The sequence below is a fragment of the Coregonus lavaretus genome, assembly GCF_964263955.1.
Source record: "Coregonus lavaretus genome assembly, chromosome: 2".
Taxonomy (NCBI): domain Eukaryota; kingdom Metazoa; phylum Chordata; class Actinopteri; order Salmoniformes; family Salmonidae; genus Coregonus; species Coregonus lavaretus.
In genome coordinates, this window is record NC_139989.1 from 71,695,381 (window position 1) to 71,713,084 (window position 17,704).

The window sequence follows — 17,704 nt, forward strand, 5'->3', positions numbered from 1 at the left end:
TCAGCCCTTTATCCCAGGGATTATCCACTAGATTCAGCCCTTTATCCCAGGGATCATCCACTAGATTCAGCCCTTTATCCCAGGGATCATCCACTAGATTCAGCCCTTTATCCCAGGGATCATCCACTAGATTCAGCCCTTTATCCCAGGGATCATCCACTAGATTCAGCCCTTTATCCCAGGGATCATCCACTAGATTCAGCCCTTTATCCCAGGGATCATCAACTAGATTCAGCCCTTTATCCCAGGGATCATCCACTAGATTCAGCCCTTTATCCCAGGGATCATCCACTAGATTCAGCCGCGTGAAGATTTTCTCTTGAGCGGATAGTTGGGGGGCCGGAATATAACTGCAAATTGACTGCAAGAAGCCCAAACAGATATAATGTTTGACTAAAATATAATCACTCAAACCTTGATTATGATCAGGTACCTCTATTATGCATGGGGATACTTGAACTGATTTCTTAAATAAAATTCATTGAATTAAATAAATAAAAATGGGGTGGGGGGGGGGGGGGGAATAGAACCACCCATGGGCCAAATACGCCCCGCGAGTTGGGAGAACCCTGCTTTGTCCTCACTGTCACTCAGAAACTAATTCCAATGTTGCCTGGTAATGGTTCTCCTCAGTGTCACTCAGAAATTAATTCCAATGTTGCCTGGTAATGGTTCTCCTCACTGTCACTCAGAAACTAATTCCAATGTTGCCTGGTAATGGTTCTCCTCCCTGTCACTCAGAAACTAATTCCAATGTTGCCTGGTAATGGTTCTCCTCCCTGTCACTCAGAAACTAATTCCAATGTTGCCTGGTAATGGTTCTCCTCCCTGTCACTCAGAAACTAATCCCAATGTTGCCTGGTAATGGTTCTCCTCCCTGTCACTCAGAAACTAATCCCAATGTTGCCTGGTAATGGTTCTCCTCACTGTCACTCAGAAACTAATCCCAATGTTGCCTGGTAATGGTTCTCCTCACTGTCACTCAGAAACTAATTCCAATGTTGCCTGGTAATTCCTGAGGTTTTCCTCATATGAAAGTGAAAGTAAGTTTGTAGCCTACGCAGTTACAATATGGCTGTTGAAACTGTGGCGCACATTTCTCGGCAACATTAGACGTTGGATAAATGTGTTGATTTGAAGGAAAGACGGGCAGACTCTGGTAAGTCTAGGCTACACAGAACTATTATAAAGTTAAGTCGTCGTCAGACATTCAATAGACAGAGCAGGCTTGAGATATGATTCTTTATCATGCTGACCAACCTGGGCCTGGTTTCCGCGATGGGATTTAGGCTTAATGCTGGGTACGCATAAAAAGTGGGAAACGAGACTGAACAAAATACAAAGTTGAGTAAACGCTATTTTGCAAAGAAAAAGGTGTGTGAGAGAGTTTACCCTCCACTACAACCCTGTTGATGTGGTGAGCAGCATAGAGTGTATAGTCCTTTAGTCTCTATGGGCCAGATGGTAGTGTACAGTTCAGAGATGGCTTGATGTGGTGTGCAGCATAGAGTGTATAGTCCTTTAGTCTCTATGGACCAGATGGTAGTGTACAGTTCAGAGATGGCTTGATGTGGTGAGCAGCATAGAGTGTATAGTCCTTTAGTCTCTATGGACCAGATGGTAGTGTACAGTTCAGAGATGGCTTGATGTGGTGAGCAGCATAGAGTGTATAGTCCTTTAGTCTCTATGGACCAGATGGTAGTGTACAGTTCAGAGATGGCTTGATGTGGTGTGCAGCATAGAGTGTATAGTCCTTTAGTCTCTATGGACCAGATGGTAGTGTACAGTTCAGAGATGGCTTGATGTGGTGAGCAGCATAGAGTGTATAGTCCTTTAGTCTCTATGGACCAGATGGTAGTGTACAGTTCAGAGATGGCTTGATGTGGTGTGCAGCATAGAGTGTATAGTCCTTTAGTCTCTATGGACCAGATGGTAGTGTACAGTTCAGAGATGGCTTGATGTGGTGCAAATCAATTTATAACATTTTTGACATGCGTTTTTCTGGATTATTTTGTTGTTATTCTGTCTCTCACTGTTCAAATAAACCTACTATTAAAATTATAGACTGATCATGTCTTTGTCAGTGGGCAAATGTACAAAATCAGCAGGGGATCAAATACTTTTTCCCCTCACTGTATGTATATGTAGGCTACTGTAGCCTGCCATTTTATACTATACATATGTTGAAATGACTGGAGTCGTTGCAAACCATTTTGTGCCACTTGTGTAGCCAACCTGGAGCTGGCAAACAGATGTAATAAATAGCCTTTAACTTCAGTTTATTGTTGTTGTAGCCTTGTGTTATTATGTAATTAATAATGGCCGTGTTTAGTTAATTCAATTGGAAGTTAAAGTGTCACCATGGTCACAGTTCTATCTCAATTGCTGATCAGATGTTAGAATGCATTAGATTGAAGGTAACAGTCAGCCAGATTAGGCTACAGGTAAAGAAATAACCTGGCTGTTGTTGACAAGCATGGGCCTATTCAGTTCATATCCATATTATTAATATTTCATTCATTGATTGAAATTACGACCCCATCCTCAGTAGCCTATTCCAGCAGGCTACTGGGCAACAGAAGCACTTCCTACCTCAACATCGTCTTGCTATTCATGTTAAATAAATTAGTCTGTCAATTTGAACTAAGCAAGCTGCTAAATCATTCAGCTTACATCTTGCCTACATCTTGCCCAGGCTACTGGAGGCTGTCTGAAATAACATGTAGGCCTATCAGGGTCTATGTTTTGGCCTAGTTGTCAGGCCTTGTGGGTGGGTTTTGAGTAGTCATTGGGCTAGAAAAAGTAATTGCATTAAATCACCTGACTGTTTGGACGTGTCTGTTAGTTAATGTTTTATTTCTAAGAGATCATGAATAAAAGAGAACAATGGACATTCTATAATTAGTTGTCACTGTGTTCACCACAACCAACATGCTGCATCTCTGTTTAGGGGTCAGTGGTCTAAAATGAGTCTCTCTGGGGAGAGAGAGGAGGGGGGCCCTGCCTCTAAAAGGAGCCTCTCTGGGGGACATGACACCAAAGCTAAGAGGTGAGATGACAATTTTGTTTAAGAATTCTTAAGTTTATTTCCAAAACGCTATATCCACAATTTTTTTCAGCAGCAATGATTGCCTTGGGTACCTTCAATATTACTGGGTACCTAAAATATTACTGTTCTCAGATTTTGTATTAATGGATTTGAGATGTGTATAAAAATACATGTTTTTTTGGCTAAATGCTATATATCCATTGTTTAGCTGGAATGGAATGTTCGTATCCTGTATATTTGACTGTGATATGTGGTTGTCTCACCTAGCTACCTTAAGATGAATGCACTTACAGATGCCATATCTTAATTTGACCCAGTTTCTCACAGCAGGAAAATAATCCTGCAGCAATAGGAAATGTAAATTATTATGTGCATTATAATTCATGAAATGTTTTTGTAGTGGTCGGTACATTTTTCATTAGGGCAAATCAAGTTTGACATTTTTAAAGTGGAAATTACAAACTCTAGAATACTTTTTAAAGCTTGAATACACTACAATATGGCAACTGTATTGTAAGTCACTCTGGGCCCGGTTTCCCGATAGCGATGGAATTTAGGCTTACCAGTGTTTTAAGATGCATCTTTCCTACAACGGCTGAAGATGTAACATGTATTTCCCACGCACCACGCAGAGAGAACGGTCGCCAAGTGCGTTGTTGGAGCATGTCGTTATTTAGAGGATCGAAAGAAAGGGAGCGGTGCTCTCGGATCAGTTTTCTCACTTCAAATCTTTCCTTAACATTATAATTAGTTCCCAATACTGATGACAGATCAGCTCCTAGAGAGATATTACCACCTACGGCTGCAAATATTGAGACGGCTTATTCAAAATCACAGATTTGGCACATCATTGGACACATGTTAGGCTACACATCATGAAATATATTGAGACAAATTACAGACCGTAGTCTACAAGTAGCAAAATAGAACTCAATTGATTGAACATGAAACGTATTTCAATATGATTGAAATAGGCCTATAGCCTACTGTTTATATTGTAATGCAGTCATCTCGGTTTTCATTTGAAGCATCATTTTATACGTCGCTTGTTTGCATCAATTGCAAAGACATTTGCAACTTTGTATTTGTAGTCAACTTTGTTCTGAATTTATCGGCGGTCACAGAGAGACGGATTAACCATGTGATTCTATGTTTAGCGGAGATCTTCTGTGTATAAAGTGACGCGGGAGGGCAAAAAAGCATCTAACGACGCACTCAGCTGTTCTACAAGTGGTCTGAGGCAGGTGTTAGATTATGAGCGTTTTCAAGTGCAACGTTAATAACGATGGTTTTGGGAAACACCTCAGAGATTTAACAATGCTCCTACGAAGGTTCTAACGATTAACTTAGCCTTAAGATGCTTTTGGGATACCAGGCCCTGGACAAAAACATCTGCTAAAGTCAAAGGTAAATGTTTTACATACAGATCTCATATTACTGGATTTTTTTTTATTTCAATTTTTTAATATTGATGTTACAAATGTATCATGTGTACAGTTCTTTATAAAAAAGTTAGTTATTTGTTATATTTGACTGTGTAAAACCTAGCAGTACTACTTATTTATCTGAGAGTGAGGCAGATGTACATTCAATAATTAGTTGTCACTGTGTTAACCACAACCAACATGCTGTATATCTGTTTTTATTTTAAAAAAAATTATTTCACCTTTATTTAACCAGGTAAGCCAGTTGAGAACAAGTTCTCATTTACAACTGCGACCTGGCCAAGATAAAGTTTAGGGGTCAGTGGTCTAAAATGAGTCTGTCTGGGGAGAGAGAGGACCAATTTTCTACACTGAGACGCTTTGTGGATCTCAAAATATTGTTTTAAAAAACAACGAATTTTTGTTTTACATAATAATAAAAAAAGAATATTACTAATGTAAGCCACTGTAAATACCTGGTTTAGTTTATTGTGTTGCTCTGCTCATGTCCGCGTTCTGGAACTGTCCTCGTTCCCGTACAGAACTGTCCGCGTCCACGTACGGTTTGGCGCCAAGCATATTGTCCAGTTACGCGCAGAGTGGTCTGAGGTGATCTTGGGGAACAACGACGGAGTTCGTTACAGTGTTGAGACACCAAAGTTTATTGTTCAATTTGCTTTTTTGCGTAATGGTCAGTGACAGTATGAGTGTAGCCAGATCCTTTTCACTCGCTATCCTTGTTTCATCTTGTGGTTCACCGGATTTGTCATCATCCTCGAGGGACAGACGAACGACCTGCTAGCTAGCCAAGCTAGTCTGTACAGCTAGCTAAGCTAGCTACTCTACCAGCAGCATCCTAGTTATCCTGGCTACCACTACATCATCACCGGCTGCCTGCATTTCTTGTGGACCGATGGAGCTCCCTGGTTGTTTCTTCCACCTGTTAAATACCGTGGAGGGCTTCTCCCTCTCTCGTTGACGGATGCTGGCTTCCTACCCTCCCTCTGTCCGGTTCTCCTCTCTTCACTAGATGGATGGTAACTTTAGTGTTTAACCCCGCTGTGTCCAAGGACTGAACTTTTGAATATTATTTTCGGGGCGCCTCAAGTGACATTTTTTACAACGTTTATTTCTGATAAAATTAGTTCATTGCATCCGCCATGGAGCCCATGTTTCATAATATTACCTTCTGTCCCTGGTTATGAAGTAATTGCGAAAAAACAGGCCTTATGTTTGGGCATTTTTCACCCTACCAGCTCCTATTAGTTCTATTGAGCTCCGTGGCACCGACTCGCCTTCAGAACGTTCTATTCCCAGCCCATTGTTCTGCGTCACAATGCCAGCTTCACTATTGTTATCAATGAGACCTGCCTGCGTTAACCCTGTAGGTTTACCTCAGGTAACTTATTATTAACAAGGTTACAGCTACTTTGTGAGCGTTAACCCTGTAGGTTTACCTTAGGTAACTTATTATTAACAAGGTTACGGCTACTTGGTGAGGTTACGGCTACTTGGTGAGCGTTAACCCTGTAGGTTAACCATTTTCTAGATCCAAACTGCTACAGACCTATATCCATCCTGCCCTGCCTTTCGAAAGTATTTGAAAGCCAAGTTAACAAACAGATCACCGACCATTTCGAATACCACCGTACCTTCTCTGCTATGCAATCCGGTTTCCGAGCTGGTCATGGGTGCACTTCAGCCACGCTCAAGGTCCTAAACGATATTATAACCGCGATTGATAATAGACAGTACTGTGCAGCCGTCTTCATCGACCTGGTCAAGGCTTTCGACTCTGTCAACCACCGCATTCTTATTGGCAGACTAAATAGCCTTGGTTTCTCAAATGACTGCCTCGCCTGGTTCACCAACTACTTCTCAGATAGAGTTCAGTGTGTCAAATCGGAGGGCCTGTTGTCTGGACCTATGGCAGTCTCTATGGGGGTGCCACAGGGTTCAATTCTTGGGCCTACACTTTTCTCCGTGTATATCAATGATGTCGTTCTTGCTGCTGGTGACTCTCAGATCCACCTCTACGCAGACGATACCATTTTGTATACATCTGGCCCTTCATTGGACACTGTGTTAACAAACCTCCAAATGAGCTTCAATGCCATACAACACTCCTTCAGTAGCCTCCAACTGCTCTTAATCACTAGTAAAACTAAATGCATGATTTTCAATCGAACGCTGCTGGCACCCGCCCACCCGACTAGAATCACCACTCTCGACGGGTCTGACCTAGAGTATGTGGACAACTACAAATACCTAGGTGTCTGGTTAGACTGTAAACTCTCCTTCCAGACTCACATAAAGAATCTCCAATCCAAAGTTAAATCTAGAATCGGCTTCCTATTTCGCAACAAAGCCTCCTTCACTCATGCTGCCAAACATGCCCTCGTAAAACTGACTATCCTACCGATCCTTGACTTCGGCGATGTCATTTACAAAATAGCCTCCAACACTCTACTCAGCAAATTGGATGTAGTCTATCACAGTGCATCCGTTTTGTCTCCAAAGCCCCATACACTACCCACCACTGTGACCTGTACGCTCTTGTTGGCTGGTCCTCACTACATGTTCGTCGTCAAACCCACTGGCTCCAGGCCATCTATAAATCACTGCTAGGCAAATCCCCGCCTTATCTTAGCTCATTGGTCACCATAGCAGCACCCACCCGTAGTCTGCGCTCCAGCAGGTATATCTCACTGGTCATTCCCAAAGCCAACACCTCCTTTGGCCGCCATTCCTTCCAGTTCTCTGCTGCCAATGACTGGAACGAATTGCAAAAATCTCTGAAGCTGGAGACTCTTATCTCCCTCACTAACTTTAAGCATCAGTTGTCAGAGCACCTTACCGATCACTGCACCTGTACACGGCCCATCTGAAATTAGCCCACCCAACTACCTCATCCCTATATTGTTATTTATTTTGCTATTTTGCACCCCAGTATCTCTATTTGCACATAATCTCTTGCACATCTAGCATTCCAGTGTTAATACTATTGTAATTATTTTGCACTATAGCCTATTTATTGCCTTACCTCCATAACTTGCTACATTTGCACACACTGTATATATATTTTCTGTTGTATTTTTGACTTTATGTTTTTTTTACCCCATATGTAACTCTGTGTTGTTGTTTTTATCCGACTGCTTTGCTTTATCTTGGCCAGGTCGCAGTTGTAAATGAGAACTTGTCCTCAACTGGCTTACCTGGTTAAATAAAGGTGAAATAAAATAAATAAATAAAAGGTTTACCTCAGGTAACTGATTATTAACAAGGTTACAGCTACTTGGTGAGCACGCACACTGTTCACCTGAATACATATTGTGGTCACCAATAGTGAGGTGAGACACAGTTTAAGAGGCGATGGCTGGTGGATAGCCATCAAACATTAAACATTTTCTGGTCATGGTTAACCATATTTGTTTTAAGAAAAAAGTGTACAATCTAAACAAAACGCATGTCCCTGTCCTCTTTTTCAAGATGTGGGCGATTTAAACAGCCAGAAGACATTTTTAAATTAAGAAATAACCTTTTCTTTGAGGACTTGTTATTTCTAAATGGCTGCTGGGTAATTTGATATGCATCGAAATCTTCGTTCGTAGGCATCAAATTGAGCGAATGATGCTCAGGTTCACTGAGTTGCAAACCAAATGGGTATAATGGGGTGATTGTTGTCTAATCAGGTGGTCTAGCTAATGGATTTGTAGATCTGACGCAGTTGATACCTCAGATTATGAGACAAGCAAGTGTCATGAATTAGTTATGTAGTACCCACATACGACCACAAGGAGGAGCAAGAGTGCCATAAACCCATACTGTTTTTTGCCATATAAACCCTAAACCTAACAATCAATCAAATGTATTTATAAAGCCCTTTTTACACCAGCAGATGTCACAAAGTGCTATACAGAAACTCTTTCCCCCTACTTATAACCTATTTTAGCCGTAATCCTAACCCCTAATTCTAGGGTAGGGTAGCCTAGAACATTTTAGAAACTATTTTAGTAATAATATTATCTTAGTAAATACAATTATAGTATTAAATAGCGTTTTGATTATTTTGTTGTTATTTTATTGTATGTATAATTGCAAGACAGAACACTTGATAAATAAGACACATTTGTTTTATTTTTAAATGTGGTTTGAATTGGTTGACCTAGTAACCTCTGTGTGAAAGTCCAGCAATTGGCTTGGGGCAGGTTTGAGACTGATCTAATACACTTTATTTCTCAGCTGCCTCACCAATGTCTGTACGTGAATTAATAACTTTTAATTGCTAAATATTTCCAATAGATGGCAGCATAAGACCACGAAGCATCAGTTATAGGCTACAAGCAGCAATATGATTGACATAAAATAGCATGCAACCAAATACTATATGTCCCATGATTTTCTAAAATGGTCACTCATTACTTTAGTTAGCTATATATCTCGTATTAGGCCTGTGATGCTTTTGGAAGAGCAATTAAATAGTGACTATAGCAGGTGTTGAACCCCTGGTAAATAATCACTAGTCAGATGCTCCAACCTCAACCCTAGTATACATGCATTTTTAAATATCTAATATTGCGATTAAACATTTTTACATTTTAGTCTACACTCTTATCCAGAGCAATTTACAGTAAGTGAGTGCATACATCAATTTTTTATTTTTGTTCATACTAGCCCCCCGTGGGAAACGAACCCACAACCCTGGCGTTGCAAACGCCATGCTCTATCAACTGAGCTACATCCCTGCCGGCCATTCCCTCCCCTACCCTGGACGACGCTGGGCCAATTGTGCGCCGCCCCATGGGTCTCCCGGTCGCGGCCGGCTACGACAGAGCCTGGATTTGAACCAGGATCTCTAGTGGCACAGCTAGCACTGTGATGCAGTGCCTTAGACCACTGCGCCACTCAGGAGTACAACCTCGGAATAGATAAGACAAGAGTGCGTCTTCCAGCCCGCCAATAAATTACATCTTGCAACCCTTGCGGTTTGCAAATGTACCTCAACATGCCCCTCGCTTGTGCTAGAAGGCAGAGTGCTCGCTGCTGGTTGATGAATCTGACAATGAATGTACTAGGAAAATACGTTTTTCTCAACCAGAGGTGACTAAATTAATGTTCAGGCTTATTGATAATCGTTATAGTAATGAAGTATAATTTCAAAACATGAGCATAAAAACAGCTAATAATAAACATGAATCATCATTATATTATTTCACTGTAATGTGTTAAATGCTTTTTCAGTCGTTCCTCTTGCGTTAGCAGTGTGGAAAGGGACAGTAAAAAGCGTGTGCAGGAGTTTTCCTGTGAGGGGGAGTGGTGGTGTATCCAGAGAAAAAACTAAACAAACCTTCTGAAATGTCATTAATGGTCTTATGCTGCCATCTATTGGAATTATTTAGCAACTGCACTAGTACTGAATAAAGTATATCCTTACTAAAGTAGTAATTACTCAGAATTTCAAAATAGGACATTTTCTAGTTCATTTACCACTTACAACCATAACATAACAATTTATAGCATAACAAACAATGAAACTGACATAAACCAAAAACACCATACATTTAGTTAACTATATATATATTATTTATTTCGATGGGTGACATTATCTGCCAAAGTAATACCACTGTAGATAAAGAAGAGCTCTCCAGTAGGTGTACCAAAACATTCAAAGGCCAATTTCTCAAAATTGAGGTTACAAGTTTAACATCTTTCAAAGCAGAATTACTTTCCCATTGTTCCTCAACTGTAGTGTATGATATACCTTTTTCTAGCTGAGTCTCTACTGTTATCCAATGTAAAAAACACAATTTAAAATTTTGCTACATAAGATCGAATCGAGCCGGTCGGTCACATTTGACTGTATAAAACCTAGCAGTACTACTTATTTCTCTGAGAGTGAGGCAGATATATATTATTACTGTGTAAAACCTAGCAGTACTACTTATTTCTCTGAGAGTGAGACAGATATATATATATTATTACTGTGTCAAACCTAGCAGTACTACTTATTTCTCTGAGAGTGAGGCAGATATATATTATTACTGTGTAAAACCTAGCAGTACTACTTATTTCTCTGAGAGTGAGGCAGATATATTATTACTGTGTAAAACCTAGCAGTACTACTTATTTCTCTAAGAGTGAGGCAGATATATTATTACTGTGTAAAACCTAGCAGTACTACTTATTTCTCTGAGAGTGAGGCAGATATATAGCATTTTTACAAAAAAATAACATTATTTGTCTCTGAAATGAAATCATCAAGTGATGGATTTTAAACAAATACATGTATGTCATTGAACAACCCCATGCCATGATTAGATAGTGAAAAACCACACCAATCTCTTTCATAATGTCTTTAAACAATAAAAGCTAATTTACCAACATTTCTGAAAATGGCGTTTTAGAATGAAACTCTTCTTATGTTTCCTGTTTCTCCATCTGAGCTCAGAGTAGATGAGAGACGTAATGTTTGTCTCTGTTGTGTTGAAGCCCAATCAAGCAGGAGAGACCAGCCTCCCCTGTACCCAGCTGTGTGTCCATGAAGAATGACTGGTCTATGCGTCAACCTATATCCTTTAGAGAGGGAGCCTTTCCTACTGAACAAAGGTAAGAAGAACTCATGGGTCATGGTCAGTGAGTTAAACAACACTGTCTCTAGTCATTTCTCCTCTCCCATTTTACCATTTATTTTTGTTGTTTTTATAATCCATAGGCTAATCCTTTTTTCCATTTTCATAGTCCTGAAACAATATTAAACAAACACAACATTCCCTGTGTGTGTGTGTGTGTGTGTGTGTGTGTGTGTGTGTGTGTGTGTGTGTGTGTGTGTGTGCACTCCCTGGATGAGGAGATGTAATCTCTATCCTGATTGCCTAGTCACTTTTACCCTTACCGACATGTACATATTACCTCAACTACCTGGTACCCCTGCACATTGACTCAGTACTGGTACTCCTTGTATATAGTCTAGTTATTACCTCAACTACCTGTTACCCCTGCACATTGACTCAGTACTGTTACTCCTTATAGCCTCATTATTGTTATATCATTATGTTACTATTTCCTTTTTTTATTTAGCTAATTTTTCTTACTTTTTAACTGCATTGTTGGGAAAGGGCTCGTTAGTAAGCATTTCACGGTAAAGTGTACAGCTGTTGTATTCAGTGCATGTGAGAAATACAATTTGATTTGAAGGTCATTGGCTCTAACGGTCGTCTCGTGCCGAACAGCGCATGTTCGGATGTTGAAGCACTGTGGCTAGGAAAAACTCCCTAGAAAAGCAGGAACCTAGGAAGAAATCTAGAAAGGAACCAGGCTCTGAGGGGTGGCCAGTACCCTTCTGGCTCTGCCGGTTGGAGATTATAACAGTACATGGCCATTAAGGCCAGATCATTCTTCAAGATGTTCAAATGTTCATAGATGACCAACAGGGTCAAATAATAATCACAGTGGTTATAGAGGTTGCAACAGTTCAGCATCTCAGGAGTAAATGTCAGTTGCCTTTTCATAATCGATCATTCAGAGGTTGAGACAGCAGATGAGTGTGTGTGTATGTGTGTGTGTGTGTGTGTGTGTGTGGAGAGAGAGAGAGAGAGAGAGAGAGAGAGAGAGAGAGAGAGAGAGAGAGAGAGAGAGAGCTACAGGTAAAAAAATAAACATAACCTGGCTGTTGTTGACAAGCATAGGCCTATTCAGTTCATATCCATATTATTAATAATAGATTCATTGATTGAAATTATGACCCCATTCTCAGTAGCCTGTTCCAGCAGGTTACTTGGTAACAGAAGCACTTCCTACCTCAAAATTGTCTTGCTATTCATGTTAAATAAATTAATCTGTCAATTTGAACTAAGCAAGCTGCTAAATCATTCAGCTTACATCTTGCCTAAATCTTGCCCAGGCTACTGGAGGCTATCTGAAATAAGATGTAGGCCTATCAGGGGCTATGTTTTGGCCTAGTTGTCAGGCCTTGTGGGTGGGTTTTGAGTAGTCATTGGGCTAGAAAAAGTAATTGCATTAAATCACCTGACTGTTTGGACGTGTCTGTTAGTTAATGTTTTATTTCTAAGAGATCATGAATAAAAGAGAACAATGGACATTCTAGAATTAGTTGTCACTGTGTTCACCACAACCAACATGCTGGATCTCTGTTTAGGGGTCAGTGGTCTAAAATGAGTCTCTCTGGGAAGAGAGAGGAGGGGGTCCCTGCCTCTAAAAGGAGTCTCTCTGAGGGACATGACACCAAAGCTAAGAGGTGAGATGACAATTTTGTTTAAGAATTCTTAAGTTTATTTCCAAAACACTATATCCACAATTTTTTTCAGCAGAATTCATCTTACATACATTTACGTCATTTAGCAGACGCTCTTATCCAGAGTGACTTACAAGAGCAATTAGGGTTAAGTGCCTTGCTCAAGGGCACATCGACAGATTTTTCACCTAGTTTGCTCGGGGATTAGAACCAGGGACCTTTCGGTTACTGGCAAAACACAATTTTGTTGAAGAATTCTTACATTTATTTCCAAAACGCTATATCCACAAATTTTTTCAGCAGAAATGATTGCCTTGGGTACCTTCAATATTACTGGGTACCTTCAATATTACTGTTCTCAGATTTTTTATTAATGGATTTGAGATGTGTATAAAAATAAATGTTTTTTTGGCTAAATGCTATATATCCATTGTTTAGCTGGAATGGAATGTTCGTATCCTGTATATTTGACTGTGATATGTGGTTGTCTCACCTAGATATCTTAAGATGAATGCACTTACATATGCCATATCTTAATTTGACCCAGTTTCTCACAGCAGGAAAAGAATCCTGCAGCAATAGGAAATGTAAATTATTATGTGCATTATAATTCATGGAATTTTTTTGTAGTGGTCGGTACATTTTTCATTAGGGCAAATTAAGTTTGACATTTTTAAAGTGGAAATTACAAACTCTAGAAGCCTTTTTAAAGCTTGAATACACTACAATATGGCAACTGTATTGTAAGTCACTCTGGGCCCGGTTTCCCGATAGCGATGGAATTTAGGCTTACCAGTGTTTTAAGATGCATCTTTCCTACAACGGCTGAAGATGTAACATGTATTTCCCACGCACCACGCAGAGAGAACGGTCGCCAAGTGCGTTGTTGGAGCATGTCGTTATTTAGAGGATCGAAAGAAAGGGAGCGCTGCTCTTGGATCAGTTTTCTCACTTCAAATCTTTCCTTAACATTATAATTAGTTCACAATACTGATGACAGATCAGCTCCTAGAGAGATATTACCACCTACGGCTGCAAATATTGAGGCGGATTATTCTAAATCACAGATTTGGCACATCATTGGACACATGTTAGGCTACACATCATGAAATATATTGAGACAAATTACAGACCGTAGTCTACAAGTAGCAAAAAACTCAATATATTGAACATGAAATGTATTTCAATTTGATTGAAATAGGACTATAGCCTACTGTTTATATTTTAATGCAGTCATCTCGATTTTCATTTGAAACAAATTTGTATAAGTCCCTTGTTTGAATCAATTGCAAAGACATTTGCAACTTTGTATTTGTACTCAACTTTGTTCTGAATTTATCGGCGGTCACAAAGAGACGGATAAACCATGTGATTCTATGTTTACTGGAGATCTTCTGTGTATAAAGTCAGAGAGAGAGAGAGAGCGAGAGAGAGAGAGAGAGAGAGAGAGAGAGAGAGAGAGAGAGAGAGAGAGAGAGAGAGAGAGAGAGAGAGAGAGAGAGAGAGAGAGAGAGAGAGAGAGAGAGAGAGAGAGAGAGAGAGAGAGCTACAGGTAAAAAAATAAAAATAACCTGGCTGTTGTTGACAAGCATAGGCCTATTCAGTTCATATCCATATTATTAATATTTGATTCATTGATTGAAATTATGACCCCATTCTCAGTAGCCTATTCCAGCAGGCTACTGGGTAACAGAAGCACTTCCTACCTCAAAATCGTCTTGCTATTGTCGTATCGGGTGAATGGTGGCCATTATTGCTGTCAACAAAGAGTCCGTTCAAGCTGCACCGTGTTAGAGGCTTTTATTAAAATCACGAGGTTACAGCCTAAATTACAGACCCGCGGTGTCCGGAGAACGGCGTCCTAGATTGTCATGGCCGTTCTGCCCTTTCTGTAGTCTAGCCCCTATTTATAAACAATGCAAAAAGATGCTCCCTCTTCTGGCCAATCACCAGTCTCCCCTGTCTACAACACACTTCCTGTCTGTTGTATGTGACGTTACACTAAAACATTCCCTTTTGATACTAACATAAACAACATTCTCTCTGATTCCACTTAAAACATTAACAACGTCATAATCTCAATACACTACATATTCCCCCCTTCGAGACAAATTAAAAGTCTCGACAACAAACAGAATAGGATTATGACTAGTAACAATTTATCTTATTGAGTATCTTTAACATTAAACCAAAAACATTCTCCTCTAGAGTGTAACTACCTTTCTATGAAATATGAATAACTGTTTATGAAGTATGAATACATTACTATGAAATATGAACAAATCTTTATGGAGTGTAAGAGCGAAAAACTGTCCGGCAACCTTCCATCCATCAATCAAGACAGTAAAATTCTCTCACGGTCCCTCTGCCCCAGGCAACCACCTTCGGTACTCCAGATAACCTCATAAACCATTCAAAAACATTTGAAACTATGATGCAATTAAATACACATGTAAGCCCCTGCAAACAAAAGCCTATCCAATAAATATCCATTGTAAGGCTGGTCAACCCATTGGACCTTACAGTGAACCTCTCCCTGCCTAGCCTCTCTCTGTCCCTAAGCATTCACGAAATAAACAAAAACATCTAAGTTCCCCACATGTATCCAATAACATCAAACATCATTCTACAAATATACCTAAGAATATGACACAAATTATGTATTACACATGTCTATATTTCATTGCAGACACTGGAATGTAGTCCACTACACTTCATCTCCCCGTAGTCTCCTCTTCCAATGGATTTGTTGATGATGGAATCGGCCACACCCTCCTTGTTTCATCTCCTCCAGTCATTGTCGTTTCATATTGTCCCTTCATATTGTCCTTGTTTGAGTATTTCAATCTCCATATGTTCCCCAAATGCTTCTGAAAGAAAAGAAAAATACCAAACAGTATCTTTTGCAAAACAACCCTTTCAAATTAAACATCAATATCCACTAAGAATATAAAAATGATATATAAATGATGTATGAATCACATAAACCCATTCCCCCCTTGATTCATAAATCATACTACAAATCACACTAATATTGGAAAAAAAAATAAAAAATGAAAAATGATCAAAACATCAAAAATGATATTTATCCATTCAGTTCCACTTGTCCATCTTTATCCAGATCCGGAACAGTCAACACCGGCATCTGAGTGTTGTCTCCAGGCATCACTCTCCAACCTATCTCAATATCATAGCTTTCTCAAAGGTCAGTAACATATTAGAAACATCACACAGTGTTATCAAAGCTGCCATTAAAATGTAACCCATCACTGCCCCTACTGGCCTACCTGATTTTGCAACCAAGTCTTCTCAGATCTCCCAAACGCATCCCTTATATTCTGCAATGCATATATAACACTCGTTATAATATCTGAACTATCTGGACTCAAAGTATCTACTAATATTATCAATATGATCTTCCCAAATGTTACACCATACCATGGAAAAAGTCCCCCCTTCTCCCTTAGATTTATCCTTTAATAATAGGCTTGAAGACTATGACATGTAGCCATGTCTCTTTTCATCCAATTTCAAATATAGCTTCAGATTTCTGTGTCCGGTGCTACCCCTCTTATAATGGTAGAAACCTCATATGGAAGCTTCAACGTTGACATGTAACAACATCCTGTCTATCCATAAGGTAAAAATATATATGCTTTATCACCACAAACCCTCCAAATATCTCTAAAATTCCCCATAGTCACATTGTCAGGCAAAAGCTAATCTTTTAACCATCAAAGTCCTGTTGTTCCTACTACCTGGACCATGAAAAAAGTTACATTATATTTGTCCTCTCTAACCTTATGTTCGTGCTTATCCAAAGTCATCATATAATCAACACAATCTGATATTCCCATAAACATACCCCTTACCTCATATGTTTTATTAGAACAAACAACTTTTAGCCCTCAATGGTTACACCTCAAATGCTTCAGTTACGCTGTTACCTGATTTTTCTTTACCATCCAACAAATTCACACAAGTTAATTCCCTTAACCCAATAACACCTAAACCTAGGCTTAAACAAATGTTTTGACAATGACATTATTTGATCTGTTACTGATTGTTGCTGATACCACAGTCATGACAAAGCATAAGATTGACACACACACACTTGATAGAGGTCGAGCGACCGTCTCTAACATGTTTGGTGCTGGAATTCTCACCAGACATGGACCCTCAAGATTCCTCACTGATCTTACAGAATGAGTTAACCGCTGGAAGCAAAGATTCCTACCTGGCCATCTATCTCTAATTTTCACAACAGAAGAATCAAACCACTCCCTTTAGTTTCTCTCTCCCCTAACGAGCGGTACTGATCAGATACCTCTCCTTGTCTGTCATTAAAATCAAAGACCTCATCCTGTCCTCCATGATAGTATCCTTCACTATTTCAGATTAATCTATATTGTCTCTATTCTTCCTGAACTCCCTCAATGACTGTGGAGGCCACAACAGACCCCAACTCTTCCATTATAAGCGTCACTTTATGAATTACATAGCCTTTTAACCAATAATTCTTAACCGGAACAATTTCTAATGCTTGCACTAGATAAGTACACATATATTCTCCCTGACCTTTCTCTGTAACATTACGCAACATAAGTGAACAGTCACTCATAACCCTTAAAAACCTTTTCCACTGATTTATTCACAAAATCCCTTTACCACCAAATTTTTAGAATACGTGATTGGGAAAGTCCCCACCTGTTTCTGACTTCTTTTACACACAGACTTGGCAAAACGACTAAACACCTTTTAGCCTAGCCTGAAATCTTTTGGTGTAAGAATGTAACCCTTCTGGGTTAACAGTCACCCCTTTTAACTTTATTTTTCAGACAGATTGTCTAATAGGCAGTCTAATATATTATCATCCTTCATATGATATTATCTTTTTAAGCCAATATGATTCCCAAAAACCTACTTTTTAAAATCTTCTACCAGACAGCCGTTTAGTGTACATCCTATTGTACAGTTCAA

General features: G+C 39.5%; 1 protein-coding gene across 1 annotated transcript in view; it reads left to right on the forward strand.

The window, feature by feature from the left end:
- The first annotated feature begins 1,042 nt into the window (after window positions 1-1,042).
- Window positions 1,043-17,704, forward strand: part of LOC311140296 (NACHT, LRR and PYD domains-containing protein 3-like) — a 633,219-nt gene continuing 616,557 nt past the window's right edge. The window contains exons 1-4 of the mRNA XM_084175285.1: window positions 1,043-1,159; window positions 2,951-3,049; window positions 10,963-11,079; window positions 12,629-12,727. Of these exons, the coding sequence (XP_084031411.1) occupies window positions 2,967-3,049; window positions 10,963-11,079; window positions 12,629-12,727 (299 nt within the window). The 5' untranslated portion in view covers window positions 1,043-1,159; window positions 2,951-2,966. The remainder of the gene's footprint in view (window positions 1,160-2,950; window positions 3,050-10,962; window positions 11,080-12,628; window positions 12,728-17,704) is intronic.